The 24452-nt window shown below is 44.0% G+C and overlaps 1 protein-coding gene across 7 annotated transcripts; it reads right to left on the bottom strand.

Annotated features, from left to right (window-relative positions):
- Positions 1-21: 21 nt before the first annotated feature.
- Positions 22-21146, bottom strand: SLC39A13 (solute carrier family 39 member 13). 7 transcript variants are annotated; one of them, XM_062577771.1, is made up of 11 exons: positions 21070-21086; positions 17882-17966; positions 13692-13991; positions 13146-13259; positions 11329-11450; positions 9797-9946; positions 4150-4239; positions 3738-3788; positions 3378-3510; positions 3155-3254; positions 22-1520 (listed from the first exon to the last, which is right to left on the bottom strand). In XM_062577771.1, the coding sequence occupies exons 3-11, from the start codon at positions 13957-13959 to the stop codon at positions 1445-1447; spliced, it is 1104 nt and encodes a 367-aa protein (XP_062433755.1). In that variant the 5' UTR covers positions 13960-13991; positions 17882-17966; positions 21070-21086; the 3' UTR covers positions 22-1444. The 7 variants fall into 7 exon arrangements, with proteins under 7 accessions (XP_062433755.1, XP_062433753.1, XP_062433751.1 ...); XM_062577769.1 differs by lacking the exon at positions 21070-21086 and adding an exon at positions 19896-20135; XM_062577767.1 differs by lacking the exon at positions 21070-21086 and adding an exon at positions 19407-19870.
- Positions 21147-24452: the final 3306 nt, after the last annotated feature.

Below are 24452 nucleotides of genomic sequence, written 5' to 3'. Positions count from 1 at the left end.
TCAGCTGGGATGCACACAAAACACTAGAAACATCTTTTATTTTTATTGGTCTCAGATTGTCAACAAATTGAATCCCAAGCATCACACAACAGAAAACTCCTCTTAAAGTATACTTACTGCCACCTTTCATACCCTGTTCTCTCCTTACTTAGCACACTTAGCTTTTCTAGACTTATTTTTAATCTTTTCACCAGCAGTTTCACTTTTTCCATTTCACCTTCCCTGTGTTCTTTGCTGTTGTGCCCTTTCTCTTAAGAACTGTCAGTATTATTTCTTACCCATTCATCCCTGACAGTCTAACTCCACTATGAGGTAAAAAGCCCAGAAGTAGACTACTCTCCATATTTTTGGTTATAGCATGTTCTTAAATATACTACATTGAATAGAAGAAGAGCCAACCTTGGGTTACCTGCAGCTGACTGGGCTGTACTGTGTTCAACCCTGGCCCAACCTCAGCCTAGGGCTGCCCTAGCATGCTGAACAGGGCTAACAAGCCAAACTCTCCACCTCAAGAGAGCTCTGAAACTTGGCTTAGGGAAGACGGTGAGTGAGTCAGGTCTTGAGAGCAGGCTCAGAGCCATACTCAGCTAACGTTTACGGGGAGAGGGAGGTGGGGAGGGAGGCCAGTAGCAGCAACTCCATGAGTTTCCTTCCAGATACAGGTGAGCTGATAGTCTAGCAATACAAGAAACACTTGCTGACCATTTTTCAGATAAACAGCTAAGCCATGCCAGTTACTGGAGCGCTTAGGGCTTAGGCAAGTCATCTTCAAGCTGAGCCATTTAATTGTGAACTAAGCCAAAGTGCCTGAAGTTTCTGGCTTGATTTCAACACAAATGAATACAAAATAAGCCAAAAAGGTGGACTACCAAGGCTAATACTACCTTTAGAAACAAGTGATCTCATTGAACAACTAGAGATCAAGTTGGAAAGGGACCTTTCCCCCACTATCTACTATGCAGGTTTTCACAGCACCCTAACTCCTGGTGGTAGGGAGTTCTGGTTCAAGTTGTTAATTTATTGTCATTTTGCCATCCCTGTTCTGTCTCCAACCCTTTGAGTGGTAGGATAAGTCCTTCCTCATCAGCTACCGGGGTAGTGTCTTCTATTTTCATGCCAGAGCTTGGGAGATGCAGTTCCATCATAGTGAACTGAATGAAACATTGTCCATTCTCCATGGAGCAGTCGTTCAGTTCATTTCTGCCCATTGGATCTTTTGCTCCGTAAAAGACGAAGCCCTGATGTATGAGATTTTAGCAGAATAGGGATAGGAGAGCCAGGGAATGAAGTCCTGCACACTCAGGCCTCTTTCTCACTTACTTCTCCTACTAGCAGCCAGATCCACATGTGCACACATAGCAAGTAACATTAGTGTTCCTTATTCCTTTGTCAGCTCAGAGTCACTGTGGTGGCTCTGGGAGGCATCATGAGGTCTGCGCAGAGGTCACTCTGTTGTGAGCGAGAGTAGCACCATGACTGTAATGCCTGTACACAGGAGTAGAACTTGCTGTAGAGAATTCCTGGGAAAGAAACAGTAAAATTAGGAGGGGCCACAGACCAATCCCAATAGGCAGCAGTGCAGAGGCTCTCAACTGGTTTGTTCTTTGCCCTTCCAGATTCATCAAAAGGACAAGACAGCAGTTGTGTGAAGCCATTCACACAGCTGAGAAGACTCTTCCTCAGCACCCCACACAAGAAGCTGTCCATAAACTGACATGTAATTGTTCCATTCAGCTGCAAGGCCTGACTCAAGTTTTCCAAATCAATATTAGCTGACTGAATCTTGCACCTACCCTGAGGCCTATTCCTGACCTTTCTCTTACAATAGCACCAGCACTTGTGCAGCAAGTTCACAGATGGATTAGGGACCTCATTCAGCCAACAATTACCTTGAAAAAATAAAAAAAGCTAATGAATTTTGCCACTGATTTAGCATCATCTCAGATTTATGCTGGATTAAAGTGGCTACATACCCACTGGTTCTGCACACTCTGATAACCTTTTGTGAGGGCACAGCTGTTCAATTCAAAAGCAAGCTCCCAGCTGTTCATTAACATTTCTCTACCAGAGGTTCCTGCCTCCTCAGATACAACCCTGGAGCTATCTTTTGAGCACTTTATCCATCTTGGTCAAAAGGAAGTAGTTGAGCCAAGAAGCTGAGCCTCTTAGTTAAACTGCTGAAGCTAATCTGCCTCATTGTAACTGAAGTAACTGAGAACACTCATGAGCAGCTCTGTCACCAGGTTGGAGAGGGTCTCTACTGTGACACAGATGAGTTTGGAATATGACCAGCCACAGCCTGAGTCAGGCTCCAGGAAACTAGGATATTATATATGAGAGGAGGTCAAATACACTAGAATTCTCCAGCGTGTAAAACTGAAGCTGAGGCAGGATACAAGAAAAGATTATAAAATGGTGAATAATAAAGAGAAGGAAACTATTGTTCTCTACTCACACAGCAACACAGGGGAATCTAATGAAATCAATAAGCAAGAGGCTAAAAAACAAATAGCAAGAAGCATGATTTCACACAATGCAGTCAAATTATGCAGACTTGTTGCCAAAGGGAAATTGCAGAAGCCCCAAGTAATGGATAGGGTCAAAAAGCCATTAGAGAAATATGTGAAGGATAGGTCCATGTACGGTTATCAGACACAAAGGTCTGGGTGAGCCCCAGACTCAAGCAGCCCCTAAGCCACTAGCAGCCAGAAGCTGAGAAGATATACTGGTTAGAGGATCACCCAGTGGGATACAGTCCTGAGGAACCTCCTCTGGTTTGTCCTGTTTTGAACAAGGGGGTTGGACTAGATGACTTCCAGAGGTTCTTTCCAACCTCAGCTATTCTGTGGTTCTGTCATTTTTCACTCGCGTTGTTTCCTGCAGTCTTTCATTAAGCACATGCTATTGGCCACTATCACAGATAATACACCGGACCAGCAAAATCTTTAGAGCTGACCCGTTGGAGGCTCTCATGTTTTACAAGGTCTTTGTAGTCCCATTAACTCAACTCCTAGCACAGCAGCCTATCTATATACTAGTCTTGTCTATGGGATTTGGAAAGCTGGCATTCACGTGCTCCCAGAACAGGCATGGGGAAGCGTTACATTCCTGCTCCTGGTAGTAAGAAGAACTACAGCTGAACAGGAGCACTTACCAAGGATTCTTCTCCTCCAGGAGATCAGGCACAACATTTACCAAGGCAATATACAAAAATCCTCCAGAAGTGAAAGGGAGGATCCAGGCTACTGTTTCTCCTGCACAAATACAGAAAGTTTTCATTATTACTGAGGCAAAATCACAAGAGAGAACAGAGAAGTTAGAGAACACACAGCTATCACAGGCCTCTCCATTCCTACAGAAGCCCCAGGGAGCCTTACCTGCTCCTTTTGGTGACTGAGCACATATTGCAAAGCAGGCTCCTAGAATCCCCCCTAAAGCTGTGGAAAGCTGCATCTTAGCTGCACTCCAGCGGTCAAACCCAGCCCGAAGTAGAATTGCAAAGTCCCCTACCTAAGAAAACCAAGAGCCAACAATTAATGAATATGAACATCTCCAAACACAAAGGCCATCCTTAACAAGTGCTTCAAGACTTCTTTTAGCTTCTCATGTTGCCAGTTTCCAAGAAGAAGCATCTTTATAAAGGGACAAGAAAATGTTAACCTAACTTAGACCTTCTCTTTTAGCAGATGAAGCACTCCTTCAATCCCTCAGGACAGCAGAATAAAAAGCCCTCTTACCTCATGTGGGATTTCATGCAGGAGAATTGCCATTGTGGTTAGGAGTCCAACCTACGGCAGAGAAGAGAAGTCAATTAGGAAATGGTCCTCTGGCTCTGAAAGGCTGAGACTTTCATCAGCATGTCAAGGCCCCATTCTCCAAAATAAGACTCTTGTTATTTAGAGTTTAGAAATGTTCAGTGAAGGGACAGATGATGTAACCTTTCCCCACATGTCAGTACAAAGGACAAAGATCTCCCAAGTTTGAAGGGACTCTAGCTTATAGGGCCAGGATAGAACTGCTTCTCCATGATCTCAGACACTTCTAAAAAATAGGAGGAATTCCTCACAACTTTTTGTATTTTTACATGTTGCGTCACACTTGAGGACAGGCATCTCCAGTTCAGTATACGGCATGCGACAGAGACCTTACCTTTCTGCTAACCAGGAAGCTGGCTGCTACTGCTAGGCCATGTGTAAAGTTATCAATGGTGTTGGCCAGCAGATTGAGGTATCCACTAATCTGCAAAGAGAAGAAGAGCCCCTGATAAAGGAGGAGACATAACAAGATGAAAGAAAGCACCAGACAAGATCTGGACACAGATTATACAGAGTCATGGTCAAATGACATCGGACAGAACATGGCACTTCTGGTGAAGATCTTAATGTCAGTGTACAGGTACAACTTAAATGTTGTGTTCAGTTTTAGAGTAAACTTTGTTTTAAGGTAGGCCAGCATTGTCCAAGATTAGGAGGAGAGGAAGAAAGAAGGCAAATGACAAAGAAGCTGTAGATACAGAGACAGAAAAGCTGAAAGGAAAACGATAGCCAAAATAAAGAATATATCGATTGTAAATCAAAGCAATTCTAGGCAACACTCACTACTTTACAGAGATGACTGGCTTCAAATATGACCTCACCACGTCTTTTAGTCATGCATTTTATTATAGAACCGATAAATGTCTCCTCTTTAAGAGCTGGCAAGAACAGTGCAGCAGAACAAACGCTGCTGAAATTGCTTTTTATAACTAAACAAATCTTCAAGCGTTGTACTAAAAAAGCTGGTGCTTTTGGGCTTGCTTTCCCTTAAGAAAGAATAAAAAGAGAAAAGATAATGATGACAGTCACCAAAAGTCCACCTACCAGAAGGCTGGATATCATGTATATGCATAGGCATGCTGACAAACACATTTCTGAAAATTACAGACATATGCCAACTTCCTTCCCCACACAAGTCTATCTCCATGTTAGATTTCCCAACCACTGCTGTATCTATGGGTGTTTCCAGATGAATTCTGGCTATTTGGGCTGAAATGATTTATAAGTGTAAAATCCCAGCCCTTTTGCTCACAGCTTCTGTTTTTTTCCATCATATTTAACAAAAAACTACCATGTGCTGGCTCCAGACATACTGCAGCTCACTATGCAGCACAACAGTTTAAATTATCACTAGCCTGGGTGGTAGCTAATACAGCAGTCTGTTTCTGGACTGCAAGAATGAAGCTGGTATACATTAGCTCCTGCTACAGAGCAGCAACTTGTGGGTGGAGAGGCAGTCTAAAAACTGGGGCATTAACCTCCTACTTCACCATAGTATCAGGCACCAAAGTTTAGCTGGAAGAACACAAGTGCTAATGGGTTTTATAGTCAGGCCATCAGCATGCCTTTTGGTCTTCTGCTCTTCCCTGCTTCTATTGAACTCTGCTTGGGGAATCCCTCTTCTTCCTGTGGTCAAATAAAAGAAAGTGTCTATCTGTATGCTGCAGCTCACGTGGGGCTTTCAGCCAAGTATCTCTCAAAAGGCATCATCTTTATGCACAGCATTTTCTACTGCACAATGTCAAGACATCTTGAAAGGCTCTAATCTTTTAAAAGCACGTCCCTTATTAAACGTGAAAATGGCCTGTTAAGCAGGTCTAGCTAAAATAAGTAATAATCTAAACAGCATCTCCACAATGGATGCAAAACATGTTCCATTCATGTTTTGCAAAGAAGAACATCAACACACAATAATTTTATTTCTCATGTCTAATTTTCAGTCTAAAGTGACTGTCTAAAATTTGTCCTTTTCATGCTGGGATTTCAGATGATTGGGTTTTGCTCATAGGATAGTAATTATTATTCACAGAAGTTTTACACATGCCCCATATCATTATATATAGTGGGAAAAAAAGACTTAACGATTAAAACATTAGAATTTTTTCTTGTCAGTGGCTTGGGTAAAAGCTGTCACTGAGAAAAGCAAAGCCTTGGAGTGTTCAGATATAAACTGGGTTGATTTGACAGTTACAAGCCTCTGACATTTACATTCTGAGAATACCCAATAGGAGGTTCTCTTCAGTCATAAACAGTGCAGCTAGATGAAGTGTTTATGTTCATGCTGCAGAATTAATGTCACTGTGCAATAAAACATATATCTACAAATCATCAAGGATGCCTGTGTTACAGAGAAAAAGGAGCAAGGAAGGAACAACTATTCTCTCCACAAGTAAAATTACTTTAAAGGCTGTAATGCAGGAAAGCACCAAATTATATTTGGGTGCAAAGGACCCTCTCACATGCAATGTTGTTATAGCCCTAGTTCTAATATATATGGCCACCGACAAGCAATTGCAGCTTAGTAATCTTTGAAGCCCTGAAGGGTGACTCCACTTTTTGTTTGTTTAAATAGTACCTTTCTCCTCTTGTTTTCTTTTTTTTAAAAAAGGGGGGGGGGGCTACTGAATGAATACTGGAATGGGTTTGCTATGGATTTCTCTCTTTCTCTCTCTCTCTCTTTTTTTTTTTTTGCCAGCACCTACCTTGCTCATTTTTAACAATATTGTTTCCCCTGCATGTCCTTCCCTCTCACGCCCTGCATGACTGCCCCTTCCTCACCAGATAAGGGCAATAAGACTTACCTTCCTGCTGACTTGCCAACCAGACAATGCTGCCAAACAATGTGCAACATTTCCCCAATACTTCCTCAAAAGGAAGTATTTTCAAAAATGCAGATTAGTTTGCATTTCTCCTCTACCCACATGCTGATTTTGATAGAACTTGTAGGAATTTGATTACCTTCAAGACTTCTATTCTATCCTCTCTTGAACTCAGGTAAAATTAATTATGGGTTCAAAAGGTATTGGAAAAGGATGGACAAAACAGATGGAATGAGTGTTTCCTAATTAAACAGGGTAACAAGACCAGAATATCTTGGTAGTTTTGGTAATTCCTCCTCTACCAGAAAGTAAAGATTTTTGATTACACACTCACAAGTTCCAAAGCAACAGTTAAAACTACACGTCATTTATTAGTGTGCCTATCAGTAATAGTCAGCAAGAGTGAACAGACATTTTAGGATCTTAAAGCTAAAAGGGCTCTTCCTGATTATCTAGACTGACTTTTTACATAACACAATTGAAATAACCTCATTCAATTTCTGCATAAAGTCCATTGTTTTTAAGCTATACCGTGTTTTTAAGCTTTACCGTGTATTGTAAATAGCAATTTAAATCGTGGCCTAAACCTCACAAATGACAAAGAATTTACTATGTCTCTAGGTAAGTTGATCCACAGGTAAGTTACCCTCAGTTACAGAGTTGTGATTGATTTCTAGCCTGCTACTGTTTAACTTCAGCTTCCAACTATTCAAATTTAATCAGGCCCTCATAAGGGTATTTATGCACTTTAACAGTCACCCCAAACTGTCATGTCTATGGACCTAAAGATTAAAAAGCTCCTCATTTTACTGTGTTTTCCAAACTTCAGGTACCTATTTCAGCTCTTTCCTTATCCTTTTAAAATTTATTAGTAGTTCCTTGGATATTGTGAATAAAACTACTGGAAACATGTCATATAGCTGTTCCATTACTTTTGTACAGAAAGAGGAACTCTTGTCCCTTGCCTTAGTTGATATTTCCCACTCACTCATCCTCCTAGCTGTAGCATCATAATGGAAGAACATGTTTGAACAATTTTCTCCTACAATTTTTGCATATTTTTCCAGGGCACAGGCTTCCTGGAAACAGTCCCTGTTGTAAATGTGATCTGCATTCTTTGTTTCTTAATCTAATGCTTAATATTTACATGTATTGGAACATGTTAAAAATCCAGTTCTTTTGATCAAGTTAGTCAGTTTCCCAAGTATCACTGACCTCGGGCCGTCATAACATCCCTTTAAGTAACAGACTAACAGCTGCAAATGTTAAAATACACTTTTTTCAAACTATCCTTTACAAAGACTGTAAACAAGCAGTGAGCATATTTTTGAGCGAGGCTGCTGCATAAATCTAGTCTCTAGTTAATTTTTGTAACTATCTCTGTAATAGATAGTAATCAGTTTTAATACAGATAATATTGGCAAAGTTGACTGTATACAGCACCAGTTTTACTAGAATTTGGAGCAAAGTTAGGTTTTATATACATCTTCCAGTATCATTACAAATCAACCTTATGATTGAATAAAAGTCAGTAAAAGAGTCTGGAGGATGAAAAAATCTATCTTCCATAAGATAAGACCATACCAATTAGCATTAATTACCTTATTATTTTTACATTAGGACAAGGCCCTAAGCAATTGTCCTTGATCACTGTTTCATTTCTGCTTAAAACCAGTGGCAGACTAATCAGCCTGTAATTCCTAAATCCATGTATACAGCTTTCTAAAATAATGGCAAAATGTTTCCAAACCCAGTAATATCAGCTTCACTACCCCTACCACCGTGGTGACAACTTGCAATTTGTACACTGCCTCCATATGTACACATCACACGAATGTGAGAGATATCAAAAATATACAGTGATCTCAGCATATCTTTCACATTAATGTGTAGTAAGAGCAACAAAGTTACAGCAAAGCAGCTAAGTTACCTTCAGTTACAGAGTTGCGATTGATTTCTAGCCTGCTACTGTTTAACTTCAGCTTTCAACTATTCAGATTTAATCAGGCTCTCACAAGGGTATTTGTATACTTTAACAGTCACCCCAAACTGTCTTGTCTGCAGACCCGAAGATTAAAAAGCTCCTCATCTCTGCTTTTTTAAAAGATTGCAGAGCCTCTAATTGACTACATATCCAGGTTTGGATTAGCTCATGAAACCACATTTTCTTGTTGTAGTTACTCTCCTGCAATCTTGTGTATTTTTAATGGGCTCTCAGACTCAAACTGGAAGTTCTTCTTTGCAAACAAAAGTGGTCTTCTACTCTCTCCCTCAGGGCTTTCACAATGCAAAGAAAGTGAAGTAAAACCAAAAGTGAAAGCAAAGACAGTCTAAAGGCTAGCCACTGCCAAGTGGTTTCTCTGCCCCACCTCCAATCTTATGACCTTCCTAATAACCCCTTATCCCAACACTACAGGCTCCCAGACAGCATAGCAAGCTGATTCAAGAAGCTAAATCAGCAGAGAATTAAACCTACAAAAACAACAAAAAAAAAAAAAAGAAAAAAAGAAAAAAAGAAAAAAAAAGAAAAAGAAAAAAGAAAGTTCTCAGCCTGTTTAGCTCCTTGAGCTGCCTCACTGTGAGATCAAACGATGAGATGGGAAATGCATGTTTGGAGACAGAAGTGGGCAAGAGGCCCCTTTCAACAGTGAACAGTTGCTAATCTGAGAAACCAAATCCTTATGTTTTATAATGAATAGCTTCAACTGTCAAAATGCATCTAAAAGTTGTCTGAACAGGAAGTGTGGTGCTCACAACTGCTACAGTGTGGACACTGAAGAAAAGAAAAATCATTGCCCCAAAATTTAAATGAATACTATATACTGACTACAAAATACAGTGTTACAAAATACGGAAGTACTGTGTTTCGGTCTCAGGATTCAGTCAAAACAGACTACTGTGAAGACATATTGTGACTTTGCCTTTCTTGCATAAGCTGCAGGGCAGATTTTCTCCAGTAAGACTGCTATTTCCCACCTATTGTAACTGTGATGGACACTTCGACAGTGCAAAAAGAAGTGTAACACGCTCTTAAACAAGAGTTCCCCACTCTGGAACAATACTTTCCACAGACAACTTTCTCCTGACTGAACTTTAAAATATTTGCCCTAGAAAACATAAGATGTGAAGCATTTAATTGAACTTTGCTTGTGGATGTCTTACCTTGATCCTGTTGTCTGTTGGATGAGACTGGAGAGAGGAGCCATTACACTGAGCTGAAACCGTTCCTACTCTTTGGGGTCTTCCTGATACCTTCTGAGGGGGGAAGCCCCTTCCATTGCGAATCTTCTCTGGTGCTTTAGAATCAGAGCCCTAAATTAGGGAAAAACAACTCATCACTGCCTTGTTGTCCCCAACAAAGAGCATGAATCAGGGTCAGAAATCCAATTATCAGCCTGAATCCTTTTGTCCCTACAGCCCCAAATCAGTAACTTTGGTACCACATTCTAATAACTATAACTATGAGAAATGAGATACAAATGTGACAAAAAGCTCTCTGAAATGTAACATGGAATTGATGTATTAAGCTTCATCTACAAGGCTAACTGGCTAACACAGTTAGACAACATGAGCAAAGACTTCCCGAACCATCAGGAAATGGAAAATAACAAGAGAGACTGGGAATCTAAGTTAAAACCTTATGGCTATGAGCCATGTCCCATTGGAAAGACTGAGACAAGAGAAATTCAACTCCCTCTAGGCCAGAGGAGAAAGCAGGGTAAACAGTCTTGTTCTCTCCAGTGCACCAGGATAACTAAGTTCAGAGAATTATTCTATAACTGGAATTGTCAGTTTCAAACACAACAAACTGTTTACCTCAGACTTTACTCTCTCATATTAGGAGAGTAAATTCCTTTCAGAGTTTAAAATCTCATGTTAAATCAGCGTTAAATCTAGTTATGCAGTGCCTGATCTCCAGTTTCATCTCTCAAAAGGCATGACACAGCAAGGACTCAACAGTCAATAGGAGCTGCTGCTACAAGTTGTGCAGATCGCTAAAGACTAGCCATCTTCCTGTTTTGGAGTTACCTTCCATTACTTCTTTGTTAATGCATCTCTTGCTGCAAGATGACTCTTGCCTGAAGCATTACATGGTACAACCTGGCCAACCATAAATCCCTTCTACACAATGTACTAGCTCCACAGAACAGGGGCCTGACCAAGGTTATACGCAGGAAAAGAGCCTTCCAGAGAAGGCTCTCTTTGTCCTGACCGAGCCCCAAGAAAGAAGTGAAGTGCCTAGTAATGAGTCACAGTCACGGATCATCCAGCGCAGTCTGTGTTGGCAAGCTGTCATCCCTTGAAGTTCACTTGATAAAGTCTCATCTGCACAATACTTCAGCTCCCAGGCCACATAAAAGAGGAGCTGTCTTTTACATAGTTCACAGAGAGAGGAAAAAAAAAAACAAAAAACAAACAAACAAAAAAAAAAAACAAAAAAAAAAACCACCCAGAGGTGAGAAATCTCAGATAAAACCAAAAACCAAATCTTGAAGAGGAAACATCCTCTCCTACAGCCCAGTGTAAAAGAAGTGGCAAAAAGCTCCTAACGGCCACTGACAAGCTATTCGCAGCTCCAAGCCCATTAGCTGAACCTGTCAGATAGCACAGGGAAGAGGCTTTCAGTACACTGCTTATGTACCTGACTCAAACTAAACATAACAGTACTCCCTCCCCTCTGGCTGCTCACTTACCACACCTGGGCAATCCTTCTCTTCTTTCTCTAGGAAGATCTTCTCTAGTGCCAGGAAGGTCAAGAAACCAATGATCACCCAGAGACCGAGAAGCTTCTGCTGCTGAAAGCTCTGCCCTTCTCCTGAAGAACAAGACAGAGATCTTCATGATATTCTATTAAGGAGGATGCAGTGTTTTCCAATAGGGGAACCCATCCCAGACAGTTTAACCAAGAGTCCCAAGACAACAAGAAAAGAGGTGTTTCCACTGTCCCTTTGAAGAGTAAGGAGCAGATATAACTCACAACAAATTAGTTTCATCAACTCATTCTTGATCTAATAGATAAGTCTCACTGCAGCACATTCAGACTGAGAGCCCCAACCCCTTTGCTTCAATAGGGCAATCCAGACTGTTTTCTGACAATACTAAGAATTTCCCTGAGCTCCAGAAGCAAGGAGAAATTATATCCTTGTATCAACAAAAATCCTGCAGCTGCCTCTACTGAGAAGCAAGCCCAAACAACCCTCCCCATTAGCAGAGCTATAGACTCACCTTTTTGCCACACCTGGATAAGTTATTAAGCCTAAAGCTATAAACTTTTTTTTTTCAATTGCAGCCAAGCCTGTGAGATAATCATCCATTCAGCCCAGCTGCAGAAATGGAGGTTGCATTGCAGTGGAAGAACAAAAAGACTCTGCAGTGGGGCATATATGGGTCATGGAAACCTTTGTGCTCAGGACAGTCTGGCAAAAGCAAACAAACTACAGCAAGAAAGTGGAGTCACCAGGAAACCACTGTAAGGAGGAGGAAAAAAAGGACAGCGAGTTTTACTGACAGCACAAGAACTGTGAAGAAGGAGAGTACTAAGGGACCCACAGATCCATGGAGGATCTGAAGTCCTAGTACATAGATGCAATGAAGTCTAGAAACCCAGGGCATCCTTTTCCCTTTCTCATATTCTCAGTGGGGAAAGGATTTCATGGTTTTTACAATAGATGGGATTAAGTACTACTTGGCTTCTCATGTCATCAGTTTTCCAAGGCAGAAATATAATCATTACAGGTTTCAACAAGCTTGACTACCTGAGGGCTGAAGAGGATACACCAATACCGCAAGCACTACCTCAACCTAGCCAGTGTTTAACTTGCAGGCCAAGCTCTGTCACCTATAATTTTTGTTTCCTTTGCCCCATCAGAGCCAATGGCTCTAGAACAGTCAATTTTTCATAACATCTCCTTGAGCAAAGCCTGAGAGGGCAACACATTTGGGTTTCAACAGATTAAAGTGCCAGTAAAGTACTGATTAAGTTCCAGTAAAGAGCCTCTGTGAGTAGCCTCTCTGACAGGGACAGACTTCTAGAGGAGACATTAGATAATGGGGTGGTATTCCCACGTGAAATGGTGCACATATTCAGGTATCAAACCACACAGATCTATTACTTCCTAATCACTTTAAAAAAGCCTTCCCTTTCCTTAGAGGAAGGGGGTAAAGGAACCCAACACAGATTTACAAGATTTCAGTGAAAGATGCAAAAAGTTCATAGATGAAAAATCCATTACAGGTTGCTAAACACTAAAAAACTACACCCAACTCAGGAAACTTCCAATCTTAAAATCTTTAGAGGCCTGTAAAATACGGAGAAGAAATACATGTGTTTTTGTTGTTCTTATACCCTGCCTAGGTATTCACTTTTAGATATCCAAACAGAATACCAGTCTAGGCCTGTTTTGGAGCTGACTCTGTCTAGCTCTTCTTGTGCTTTCAACATGGAACAGACTCAAAAAGCACAGCAGTAGGCATAGCCTGAGCTGCTTTTAGGCAGAGGGGGCTTTCATACCTGCTGTTGCACTGCATGTGTAGGCCCAAGCTTCAGGAAGCAGGTGCAGAAACACGTTCCCCAGCAGCCCACCAATGGCAAAGCTCAACAACTGCTTCAAACGATGTGATCCAGCTAAAAAAGAAACAAAAAAAATGATCGTAATTCAGCCAGGAGCCAAAACATCTCCAGCTGAGATTTTGCACAAAGAAACCTAAATTAGAAGCATCTGCAAGCCAAGTTTTCAAAGAAGAGAGTAGGAGAAAAATAACTAGAGTTCAAGAAAAAGTCCTTGCACCACTTGGCTGAGACAGCAGTATGTGGGAGGGTCCTGGACCAAGCAATTCCCCATGGCACACACCCCAAACGATACTTTTTGCACAAGCTCTGGCTAGGACCAACCCTATCAAATTGATGGGTATGGCCAAAAGCAATGAACTGTGGCTATTTTAGAGGGCAGTATTCCTATGACACTGGGATGATTCAAGGTCCTGTTCATCACTGTGCCATTCAGTCACAACCCAGGACTTTCAGCTTCAGAAAGGCTAACCCAGGTAGCAGGCTTACCTTCTGAGCGCAGAGCAGCTCCCGTCTCAAAAGGAATCACCAGCAAGGGGAAAACCCCACTCAGACCCACCATGAGCGAGCCAATGAGGGAACAGATCCAGGCATCCAGCCGCTCATTACTGAAAAGGTTTCCCCAGGACTCAGCCTCCTTCTCACACAGAGGACCAGAACTAGTGGCAACATGACCCTTAGGGAGCTGCTGAGCTTCACAGGCCACGATCAGAAGCAAGGAGAGTGTCCCATCAAGCAGAAGCCTTTGTTTTGTCATCTCTAAGTGGTTTCAGTTGGTCTGGCCAATCTCTGAAAAGAACAGGGGAAAGCATTTCTGAGAGCATGCAGATACCCTCCCACCATCCAGATGGAGAGGCCTTAGATGCTCCATCCCCTCCCTCAGTATCTTAATGCGTATACACATCCTCCTTTTCCCCATAAGGAAAAATCTGAAACTCTTTAATGCTGTGACAAGGACACTTGTTTATCATCAGGTATGTGAAACTGCTGATAAGACACCTTGTGAAGAGGTCTGGCTTCCTACACCTTCCTCCCAAGTGGGTTGGACTTGGGCTCTGCACAGGCAGTACCCTTAGGTGCCCTGGCCTTTTAGTATCTTGAGGCTCCAGAGAAAGGTCTTGACTGGAGGTGCTACCAGAATAAGTCTCCTTTGCCTAACTGGTGAGCTACTGGAAGAGAATCCCTCCGATATTTTTTTATTTGGAGTTGGTGTGTCAGAATTACAAAACCCAAGGGACATGTGGCTGTGGGTAGAACCGTAAAGACAACCAAAGATATGGAATGGCATCCAGATAACAAATTAGAACACAAGACAGACAACTAGGTTGTAGAGGTAACACGATGAAGGTCTATAAAATCGTGACTGATATAAAGAGGGTGAGCAGTGTTAGACAGTTCATTGTCTCTTTCAGAATAAGAAAAGCGGGTAGGGCTTTTCTTGTGCCTCATCACATGAGGCCAGTGGGAGTCAGCTTCAAAAACAGACAAAATCCCCAAATACAGCTCTTCACTAGCGTGTAACACATAGTAGCACTTCTGCAAAAACTCTAGTTTGATGGAAAAATTTACACGGATTCAAAAAGAGACCAGACAAAATACCAGGAAGACAAATGTATTGATTGCTCATAGTTAGATAACTCATATCAGACTCAGGAAATCCCCATACCTAAAAGCAACTGGAGGCTGGAAAAGTAGTCCAGGGAAGTGTCATATATATTTGCTCTATTTTTATTCTTCCCTGGACAGATACTGAGTTAGACAGACTCTTGGTCTAAATCATTAGGGTTGTTACTAACAACCCTTCACTCACAAAAAAAAAAAAAAAAAAAAAAAAAAAAAATAGAAAGATGGCATGTTAAAAGAGGAAAATCAAGTTAAATATACTTTCACTGGCAAACAGGAAAGGAAAGCAACTGATGTAAAGGTTGAAGTACTAGCGTCTCCTCCAGTCTCCAGAAGAGAGAGTTAAAAGTGACTATCAGAATTAATTTGGAAATAGGAGAATAGACCAGGTTAGAAAAGAATGGTTTAAAGAAATACCTGTAGATTGACAAGGAATTACGGCATTCACCTGAAAGCATTTAAGGAACCTGCAAAAGTAATCTCTGAAGCATTAGTGATTATCCATGAAAATTTACAGAAATTAGGTGGGAAGGTCCCAGAAGGCTGGGCAAGTGTCATGTCTCACCTATCTTAATAAACAGAAAAGAAAAGGGGGGGGGGGATTTAAGAAGTTACAGACCAGTAACTTCAATCCTCAGAAAGATTCTTAGTCAAATTAAGTGATCAGTTTGTAGTTACCTAGGAGATAAAGTGATAAAGATAACAAAACTTTAAGTAACAGACAAATAGGAAAGGGCCTGAAATCATCAGGATGAAATTTTCATGGGAATAGGAGAGCAGTATCATGATCCAGGGCGCTGGAACCAATCTACGGGCTTGAAGCCACTGCAGCAGAAAGGGGCAGTGTCGCCCCTTCTCCCTCACTACTTCATTCATCCCCCCACCCTGCAATGCTCTCACCTGATCCCATGGGTGAGCAAGCTCAAAATAAACCAACAGAAAACCAATTTTGTAAAGGCTCCATCCTATTTTAATTTCACTCCCTGAACTAGATCACTGCAGGAGGAAGGCCAAACTACAGTGAAGGATAAAAAGAGATGTGGAAGGACAGGGTCACACGGCTCCCCAGAAGGAGGACACTAAGATCCAGGCACAGTGACCACAGACATAAGCAGCAGGAAGGATGCAAGAAGAAACTGATAAAGAGTCCTTTTGGCTAGCTGTGAGAGGACCGAGGACCACTAAAACCTCTTGTGGCAAGATAACATCTGGTCAAGTATAAACTCTACTGACCCATATGAAATCCATCACCTTTTTTCTTTCTTTTCTTTTTTTTTCTTTTTCTTTTTTTTTTTTTTGACAAAAAAGAAAAGTCCAACATAACAATTTCAAACCAGCTCAAAATTCTGTGGCACTTTATTGCAGTGGTTTGATCTGGCTATAGGAACCCTAAGCATAGCTTTAATATACCATCAAACCAACCTCAGTAAAGGTAAGTACAAAGCAGCACACTATAGAGGGGAAAAAAAAGAAAAAAAAGAGAAACGCACATAACAGAACAGTAACTCAGATGTGCTAGGAAAAAAAAAGACACACATTTTGAATCAAAATTAAATATGAGTCAACAATGTAAACCTGCTACAAAAAAGGAAAACGACATTTGGGGACATATTCAGAGCTATATTGTGTGTGTGACACAAAGGCATTGATTCCGTTCTGCTCCACACCAGTTAGACCTGGGCCAACAGACTGCATCCAGCCTCGCAATCTGTATTCTATCAAATAGATGCAAAAATCTAAGACATTCCACTGGAAAGAAATAAAAATGAGAGTTTAGAAAGCATGACCTGGAAGAAAAGACTAACAGACCTGGTTGTGTTTAGTCTAGTAAAGATAAGCTGAAGAGAATAAGATTGAAGAGAATAGAAGAGTCTGCATACACTAAAAGTCATGAGAAAGGGAGAAGTGCCACAGTTCTTTTTCCTGGACATTGAAGAATCTGCCTAGTTGGCAAATATGATTTGGCTTGGCTAAAAAGAAATGATGTCAAAGTGGTGATAAACTCAAACTATGACGATAAACTCAACCCATCTATGATGGAGAATCTCCTACTCTGAATTTTTTTTTTTTTTTAATATTAAACACCTCATCCAGATGCTGTTTCACTGCAAAGACTAGGACCAGATCCTCTCTTGGAGTCTTTCCAAGTCCTACATCTGTGATACCCTAAAGTTGGTTAGACTCTTGTTTAACCTGGTGGGACCCTATCAAAGGGAGGCAAGTCTTGATCTCTAAAGTATTATTGGCACAACTACTCCAAAAGAATAGGGAAGGCCTGGGGGAACTGGTAGCAAGGCCCATTTTCCTTTCCCACTGCACTTCATGAACAGGAAACATCAATTCACCTCAGCCACTGAAGTGGACAGGTGCTGGGCTGATGCAGTGCTAGCAACAGAAGTGCCAGGAGAGCCCAGTGTGCCAGGGACACTGCTGTCCTCCCAGCTTCAACAATGTAAAACTCCTGTTGTTGCTGCAGCATACCTGGGATGCTTCAGGGCCACCTGGCCTCCTTCACTGAGATTAGAACTTCCCTCCACATCTACACAACCAGACCCACAAAGCTACAGTAAAACTGAGCTAGAATCAGCCAAATTTCCCTTTGGAAAACAAAAGGATTGAAGTTCTGAAGACACTAGCTGTCCCATAACTGAGTAGACTCTCTCCTGTTCTGAGAAGGTACACAGGCAAAGCCATCCAGCCACAGAGGCCTCTGCACAGAGAGGTTAAGGGACTCTTCAGGCATACTGCACTAGTCACAGCCTTCTCCGCTGACCAGCTGCTGTGTAAGAACCTGTATTTACATAAATTCCTGCTTTAAAAACCAGACAGGTATCCCTTCCAAGCCCAGACTGGGCCTGACAGACATCCTCTTCCTTTATGACAGGATTAGATGGAGAAAATGACTGAGAATAGCTTCTCTGTGAGGAGTAATGCCACTCTGGCAAAAAAATCAAGACTTATACAACTACCATATGAGCACGAAGAATTAAAGAATAAAGGTAGCAAAACAACTGCCCTCTGCAGCTTGGCAGTGATGGAAATTGGCACAAACTAACCCTTTCTCATCCTGATTTTGTCAGTGAGTTGTAATCCAAGATGTGCACACGGTTGTCACAAAATTAACAGCTTCTGAGAAGCAGGCTGGAAAAGAAAACACAACAACTAATGCAACAGGTCCGTTTCTTTCTTATTATTGTTTTCCCTACTCACAGCCCATACCTGCCATAAGAGACATTTGAAAGGCTCTTTGAGACTGAATAACCAAAATCCTAGTTAGAGGCAAAAGCATAGAGGAGAAAAGACATGCCCAAGACTTGGATCCAGGCATGCAGCCTGTTTTCAATGCCCTTTCCCCAGTAAGGAGAGGGACCAGGTTTCTTCCTGAAGTTATGGACAATAAAGGGGGTAGGCTGTGGAAAACCGATCCCCTAACACACATGTGTCAGTCAACCCTCTATGGCCCACAGGTGTTTCTTTTCTTGTTAGTCACAAAAAAGGGGGGGGGGGGAGGGGAATACATTCATTCACATCTGACCATCATTACCTTGCAGCTCAAGAGCCATCTCCATCTCTCATATAGTAAATTGCAGATGGCTACAGAACAGCTGTGAGGAACTCAGTGCACCATCCAGGACACACTTGCATTGATCTTGCACAGCTAGTTATATAGTGCATATGCCCAGTATGTGCTTTTTCTAACATAACATAATAACTTGCTTAAAAGATAAAGTACTTTTTATCTCCATAGCTCCTCTTCTTCTCTACCCCACAGCTACACACTTCTCATGAGATGTAAGGTTTATTTACTGTCTGTAAAGTCTCTGAACTCAAACTGCTGGCTACTGAGCCAGATATTTAAGGGGAAGAAAGGGAGCAACCAAAATGTAGCCCTAAGATAAGATCTCAAGAGAGAGAATAATACATTGTCACTACAGCTGCAGAGGGTAGAAGTCTTCCTAACCCTAATTTTAGTCATCAACATTAACCCAGCTAAAGAAAGCCTAAAGGGTCTGAAAAAGATGTGGTTACTATGAGGCAGAGGCACAACTGGGTTTACAAGAGACTTGTGTTCTTCTCAAGAGGAATATAGGAGCTATTTAAGAATATTTAAAATAAATAGCCAGCACATCACTTACTCATCAGTTTTGACAAATGACACACTTTGGCATCACAGCACTTTACTGTGCTGTGATCAGAACCTGTTCACAGTTTCCACAAGTAGCACTTTCTATAGCATCTAAGCATCCTGTGGAGGTCTCAAAGCTGAGCAGTCAGGAGCTGGGTCTGCTTAGTTCTTTCTGCAACAGTCTTAGATCTGTAATAACTAAAAGTTCTTCCCTGCTCAAAAAGAATAACTAAATGAGAATTTGCCATTTACACACTCACGAGTAAGGGGAAAAGGAACAATGAACACCAAGTCAAGAGAACAGTTCGTGCCACTTCCCAGGAAGCTCCCTGGGCTGCCCCTGCCTCACAGTGCTCACTGAGCACATCTGCAGCAGGCAGCACATGAGAAAACGCAGACAAAACTTAAAGTGCCAAGGCAAAAAACTACTGGAAAAGAGAAAATGAAATATTTACATAAGAGGGATTCCTGCAGCAGCCCTCCTCTTTCCATCCCAGACACCTTGCCTTTTCACAGTACAGTGCTTCAGCTCTCAATACAGTCACTCACTGCATACAATGACATTTCAGATGTTCTCATTGGAAAAAAAATTAAAAAAAAAAGTCTTGCAGCTGTTTTGTCTGGAAGCCTAGTTGCCTAGTCTTGTAGTTGCAAAAGAGCACTCCATGGAATGGAAAAAAAAAGGTTATTTTCCAGGGAGGAAACACAAATTTCAGCCAAAAGAATTCTCCACAATCCACCTCCCACCATTAGCCCTGCAGAGAGCTCTGAATTTCTGCTGGAAGCCCTGTCCTCTGCAGAGGCACAAAAGGTTTCTGGCCCCCCAAAGCACTCACTTCTCTCCCAGTCACAGGCTACCTTTAGGGAATCCATCGCTCTGCTGGGATTCTTCCCCTCTCCCTCATACCACTTCCTACAGAATCGTTTTGCACCGAGACTCTCACCTCTACAAGTCATGCATGTCGCAACACGCACAGGCTCAGAGAACAACGGAGTATCACAGAACAGATTAAACGCCTCAGCCCCAGGATTGCGCCTTTTCCTAGAGGGTTAAAATACTAAAATACTGATCAAACACTACAGTAGTTTGGGATACAGTGATTTCTTCCTCAGCGACCAGCCTGCGAGGGAAGTTTACAGAGGCGGCAGTCACCTCCGCGCCCTCAGCGCCAGGGCAGGTTTCCCTCCTCCCAGCCCAGCCCAGCCCAGCCCGTGCCGGCGCCGCCGCGGGGCCCTCTCCCGGCCCGGCCCGGCCCGGCCCAGCGGCCAGCCGCGGGGCCTGGCGCGGGCGGCCGAGCGCCTCCGCCCGAGCCGCTTCGCGGCAGCGCGCTCTTATCCCCAGGCGGTTACTCCGGCGGCCCCGCTCTTTGCATCGCGTCTGACAACGCCGCGGCGGCCGCCGAGAGGACGGAGCGCTCTGCTTCTCCGCGGGAGGAATGCTGACAGCGCAAAGCGAGCCGCGCTCGCTGGGGAGGGCAGTCAACCCCCCGCACGCACCCCGCGGACGCGCACGGCCGCCGCGCTCCCCGGGGAACGGATCCCGCGCCGCCCTGCCGAGCGCAGCGCAGACGCCGACCAGCCGAGCGGCGGCAGGACGACAGCGAGCCGGCTGCCCGCAGGGACGGCGCTGCCATCTCCCCTCGCTACAACTCGCGGGCGGAGGCGCGCAGCGGGGCGCCGCCGGAGCGACGCTTCCCCTTGGAACCGCCTCTTCCAAGTTGCTTCTAAAACTTTCCGGGCCGAGCCCCGCCGGCGCTGAGCCCCGAGCCCCGAGCCCGCGGGGCGCCCCGGCTCCGCCGGCCGCCGCCGCCCCGCGCGGCTGCAGCGAAGGCGGGGGCCGCTGCCCGGGGGCCGCTGCCCGGGGGCCGCGGCCAGCGCGGACCCCGCCGCGCGCTGCCGCCGGAGCTCGGCCCCGCGCAGCAGCAGCAGCGGTGGCGGCAGCCCCACCAGCTGCTGCTCCCCGCCGCTTTCCCAAACTTGTCCCGCGCCCCGCCGCTGGACCCCGCCCGCCACCGCCACCGCTCCCCCGTCCCGCCGCCGCCGCCACTGCCCGGAACAGCGGGGCGGAGCGGGCCGCCACCCCCCGGCAGCACCGCCCCGGTCGCGAGCCGCCGTTACCGTGCGCCGCCGCTGCCATCCGGCCCGGCCCGGCCCGGCGCGGCTCGGCTCGGGCCTGCCCCGCCCGGCGGCCCCTCGGCCCCGCCCCCCCCGGCCGGCCACGTCGGTGCCGGCCGCCTCGGCACCAGCGTCGCCGCTCCCGCGGGCTCCCGCCGCCGCGCGCGCTTCCAGCCGCCGCCGCGGGGGGCCGCCGCCGGGGCGCGCTTCCTGCCGCCGTCCGGCCCGGCCCGGCCCGGCCCGGCCCGGCCGAGGCGCGAGCGGCCTGAGCTGCGCCGCTGCCCGCGGCGGGAAGGGAAGCGAAGCGCTCGCAAGGAGGCATCTGGTGTCCGCAACGGAGCCGCGGCATTTCTGCCTCGGCGGGGCCTTTCCGAAGGAAAATGCACGCGAGGAAATGGCAGAGGCTTCCGGACAGCGGGATGCAGACAAACGCGTGCTGTGGAAGACCTGCCCTTTGCAAACATGTGTCTTGGGAATTTGGGGGAAAAAATGTTTTACTTATTAGATTATCTGCCTGCAAATGAGTAAAAGCAAGTACAGTAGAAAACCTGTTTTCCAGAGGAATTTCTGGATGCTTGGGTACAAGAAAGTATGGCAGCCTCCTCCTAGGAAAACCTCCTAGGTTTATTCTCCAAAAGTTTTTAAAAGACACAATGACTTTTAAACTATCTGCTTCCTCCTTGTGTGATTTTTTTTTATAGGTGAGTGCTTTGCAACCTCCAAGATGACACTTAATACCAAAACTTCTCAAACACTTATGCCCTGACTACTACAGGTGAAGAATATCCACAGCTCTTACAGGTGTTTGTAGGAACTGTATGCACTCAAGAAATTAGGTCAGAGGAGAACGAAGATTGACTTTTATACAGGCTGAGCAATACAGTCTCCAAAATGTATTAATTTCTTACCATTTTCCCTGACACACATGATCTGTTTCCCTCTCCAGCTGTCAGAAAGACTCCCATTTCCTGAGGACACACAGCTGATGCTGCTACTCCTTGCTACAGGCTCACCCGAATCTCACTCCATCATACCAACGTCATGCCTGGGAGCGAGAGCTAGGAATGAAGTTGGCCCTCAGCGCCCTGTGCGGGTTAGCTGCTCTCTCTGCATCCCTGTCACAGGAGCACAATCCTACGTGAATGCGTTGCAAATGCAGCCTAAGGAAAGTTACACCTTCCGCCCTCGCAAGCAGAATGCTTATATAGGAGGCTGAATTCTCTGGAAGTGAATTTTCCAAGGAAGTAAATTCTGTATTTTGTTTTGAAGTTTTAAGATTTATGGTTCCTGTGTTCCACAGCCATTTTCCTATTGCCTGAAGAGCCATCATCTGTCTTCCTGAATCTCCCTCCAGTGGCTGACAGTTCCCTGTGCTCACGGCTCGTATCTGTGATTGTCATAGTTACAGGCAGGCACTTCCTCAGGTAACCTAAGCCACACACTGAGGACTTTGGACTATTAGGATCAAAAGCAATATCCTGGTCTCAGTGAAGTAAGTGGGAGTTTGCTTTTGACTTGAGTGGATGCAGTAGTTCCCACCAAGAGATTCAGCTTTAGCTTGTGTTGCACCGTGCGCCAGGGAAGCAGGGCAGAACTCTGGATGAACTGTGCACTCATCCGTCAGCTTGTGTCTGCCAGAGGCAGCTGCTGCTGCAGCGTGCATCCAAAGGAGCTTTTCACAGTTGGTAGCTGTGTTCTTAACCATAGTGAATTTTCAGTGATAGCCTAGAAATTAGTATAGCTAAATCGGAGTCCTGCAGGCTGGGTCCGAAAGCTGTTATTTTGTCACCATAGCTATTGGATGATTGGAGCAGGGAGCAGAACTAGTATGTTCTCCTACCTTCCCCAACCACTGAGACTCTTGAACCTAATGTCTCTGAAAGTGGCTTTTAGATTTCTGTATTCTAAACAATTTTCTCAGCTGCAGAGAAAAAAATCAGACCACTTTTAATGGTAAATTAACAAATACAGTCACCATATAACAAATCCTCCTCCTCTTTTACTTGAAACTGATGTTCTTGCTTCTCAGTCTCTAGCATCTTTACTGGGCTACCTCCAGCACTTTCCCATATTTATGAGGTTTGTGTCCTCCCGTGACTTTCTTGCTTTAATGTCCCTATATATTGGTAGAACTGAAGGAGCTTTCCAAACAAAGATGTAAAGTCTGAACAGCTCACTGGTACCCAGGAAGACAAAGACACAGGGTCCATCTCATGCTGCCCCCCCCAAAGGCTGACATGTTGTGTGTCCACAAAAGCCCAGCAATACCAGTGGAGCTTAGCATGTTTTTTTCAGACAAATTATTTGTTTACTGAAAAATTCAGATACTTAAATAATTAGTAAATAATGTTAAATGTTGCAAACAATTTGATTCACAAAGTCTAAGCAAAAATGCAGCTACTTTGTTTCGACATTTTTTATACAGGCCAAAACAAAATAGCAGAATTAGTAATATGTGTCAAATCAAGAAGAAGTTTATTTCAGTTAAGAAGATCTATTGCCTGGTCACCAATCTGAAAAATCAGTTTAGAGCATTCAGGCTGAAAAGCTGACAAAATAAAGATAAAAGTGGAAAATCAGTTATTCTCACATGTCTAGCTGGTTCTTGAGATTATCGGATAGCAGAATTTGGTAGCTCACAGTTGCTCGGGAGCAACTTGATAAAATGTTGGGATAAGTGGAAATATTGTTAAAACTGTAATTGTTAAGAAACACCACATGGAGGTGCTACCTGCCTTCAAAACGAGCAACTGAACCATTTCCTGTTTCCTTTCCAGGGTTTAAACAAAAGCCTATCATAGAAAAACGTCTTTTGGGGGAAAATTTCACCGGCATCAGGGCAAGGAAGAACATACAAGCAGGTATACAGTACCTGATCCTTCACAGTGCTATCGGATTTAAGCAATTAAACCCAAGGGTAATAATACATGAATGGCCTTCAAAAGATCTCGAACTACAGCAGGAACTTACATGGCATCTTACACTGAATGCTTGGCAATAATTTGTTATTGCCATTGCAGTTTACAATCCAGAACACACTACTCGGGCTTTGTGTGCAATCGGGCTTTGGGAACGAGGCCTGCAAGGCTGCACAGCTGGCTGCCTCTCACTCCAAAGACGAGGTGTTACTCAGGCAGTGGGGAAACACCTCAAGCCTTACACATGATACCGTCCCTGCTGCCACTCTGAAGCTATAGCACAATTTCTTCTAGCTACACACAACCTCAGTGGAAGTTAGGCTCTGAGTCTCTAATGAAACACATACAGAGTATCTACTTTTGATTAAGGAGGTGACTCTCACTCAGGTGGACTCTCAGCTTTCTAATCACTGCTGGGGGGTGTTTTTCTTTCCTGTGAGGACATTTTGGTCCTGAATTTCCACCATA

This window comes from Rhea pennata, chromosome 5, assembly GCF_028389875.1.
Source record: "Rhea pennata isolate bPtePen1 chromosome 5, bPtePen1.pri, whole genome shotgun sequence".
Taxonomy (NCBI): Eukaryota; Metazoa; Chordata; class Aves; order Rheiformes; family Rheidae; genus Rhea; species Rhea pennata.
Note: the sequence above shows the minus strand (reverse complement) of the source record. Positions and strands in the feature narration are given on the sequence as shown.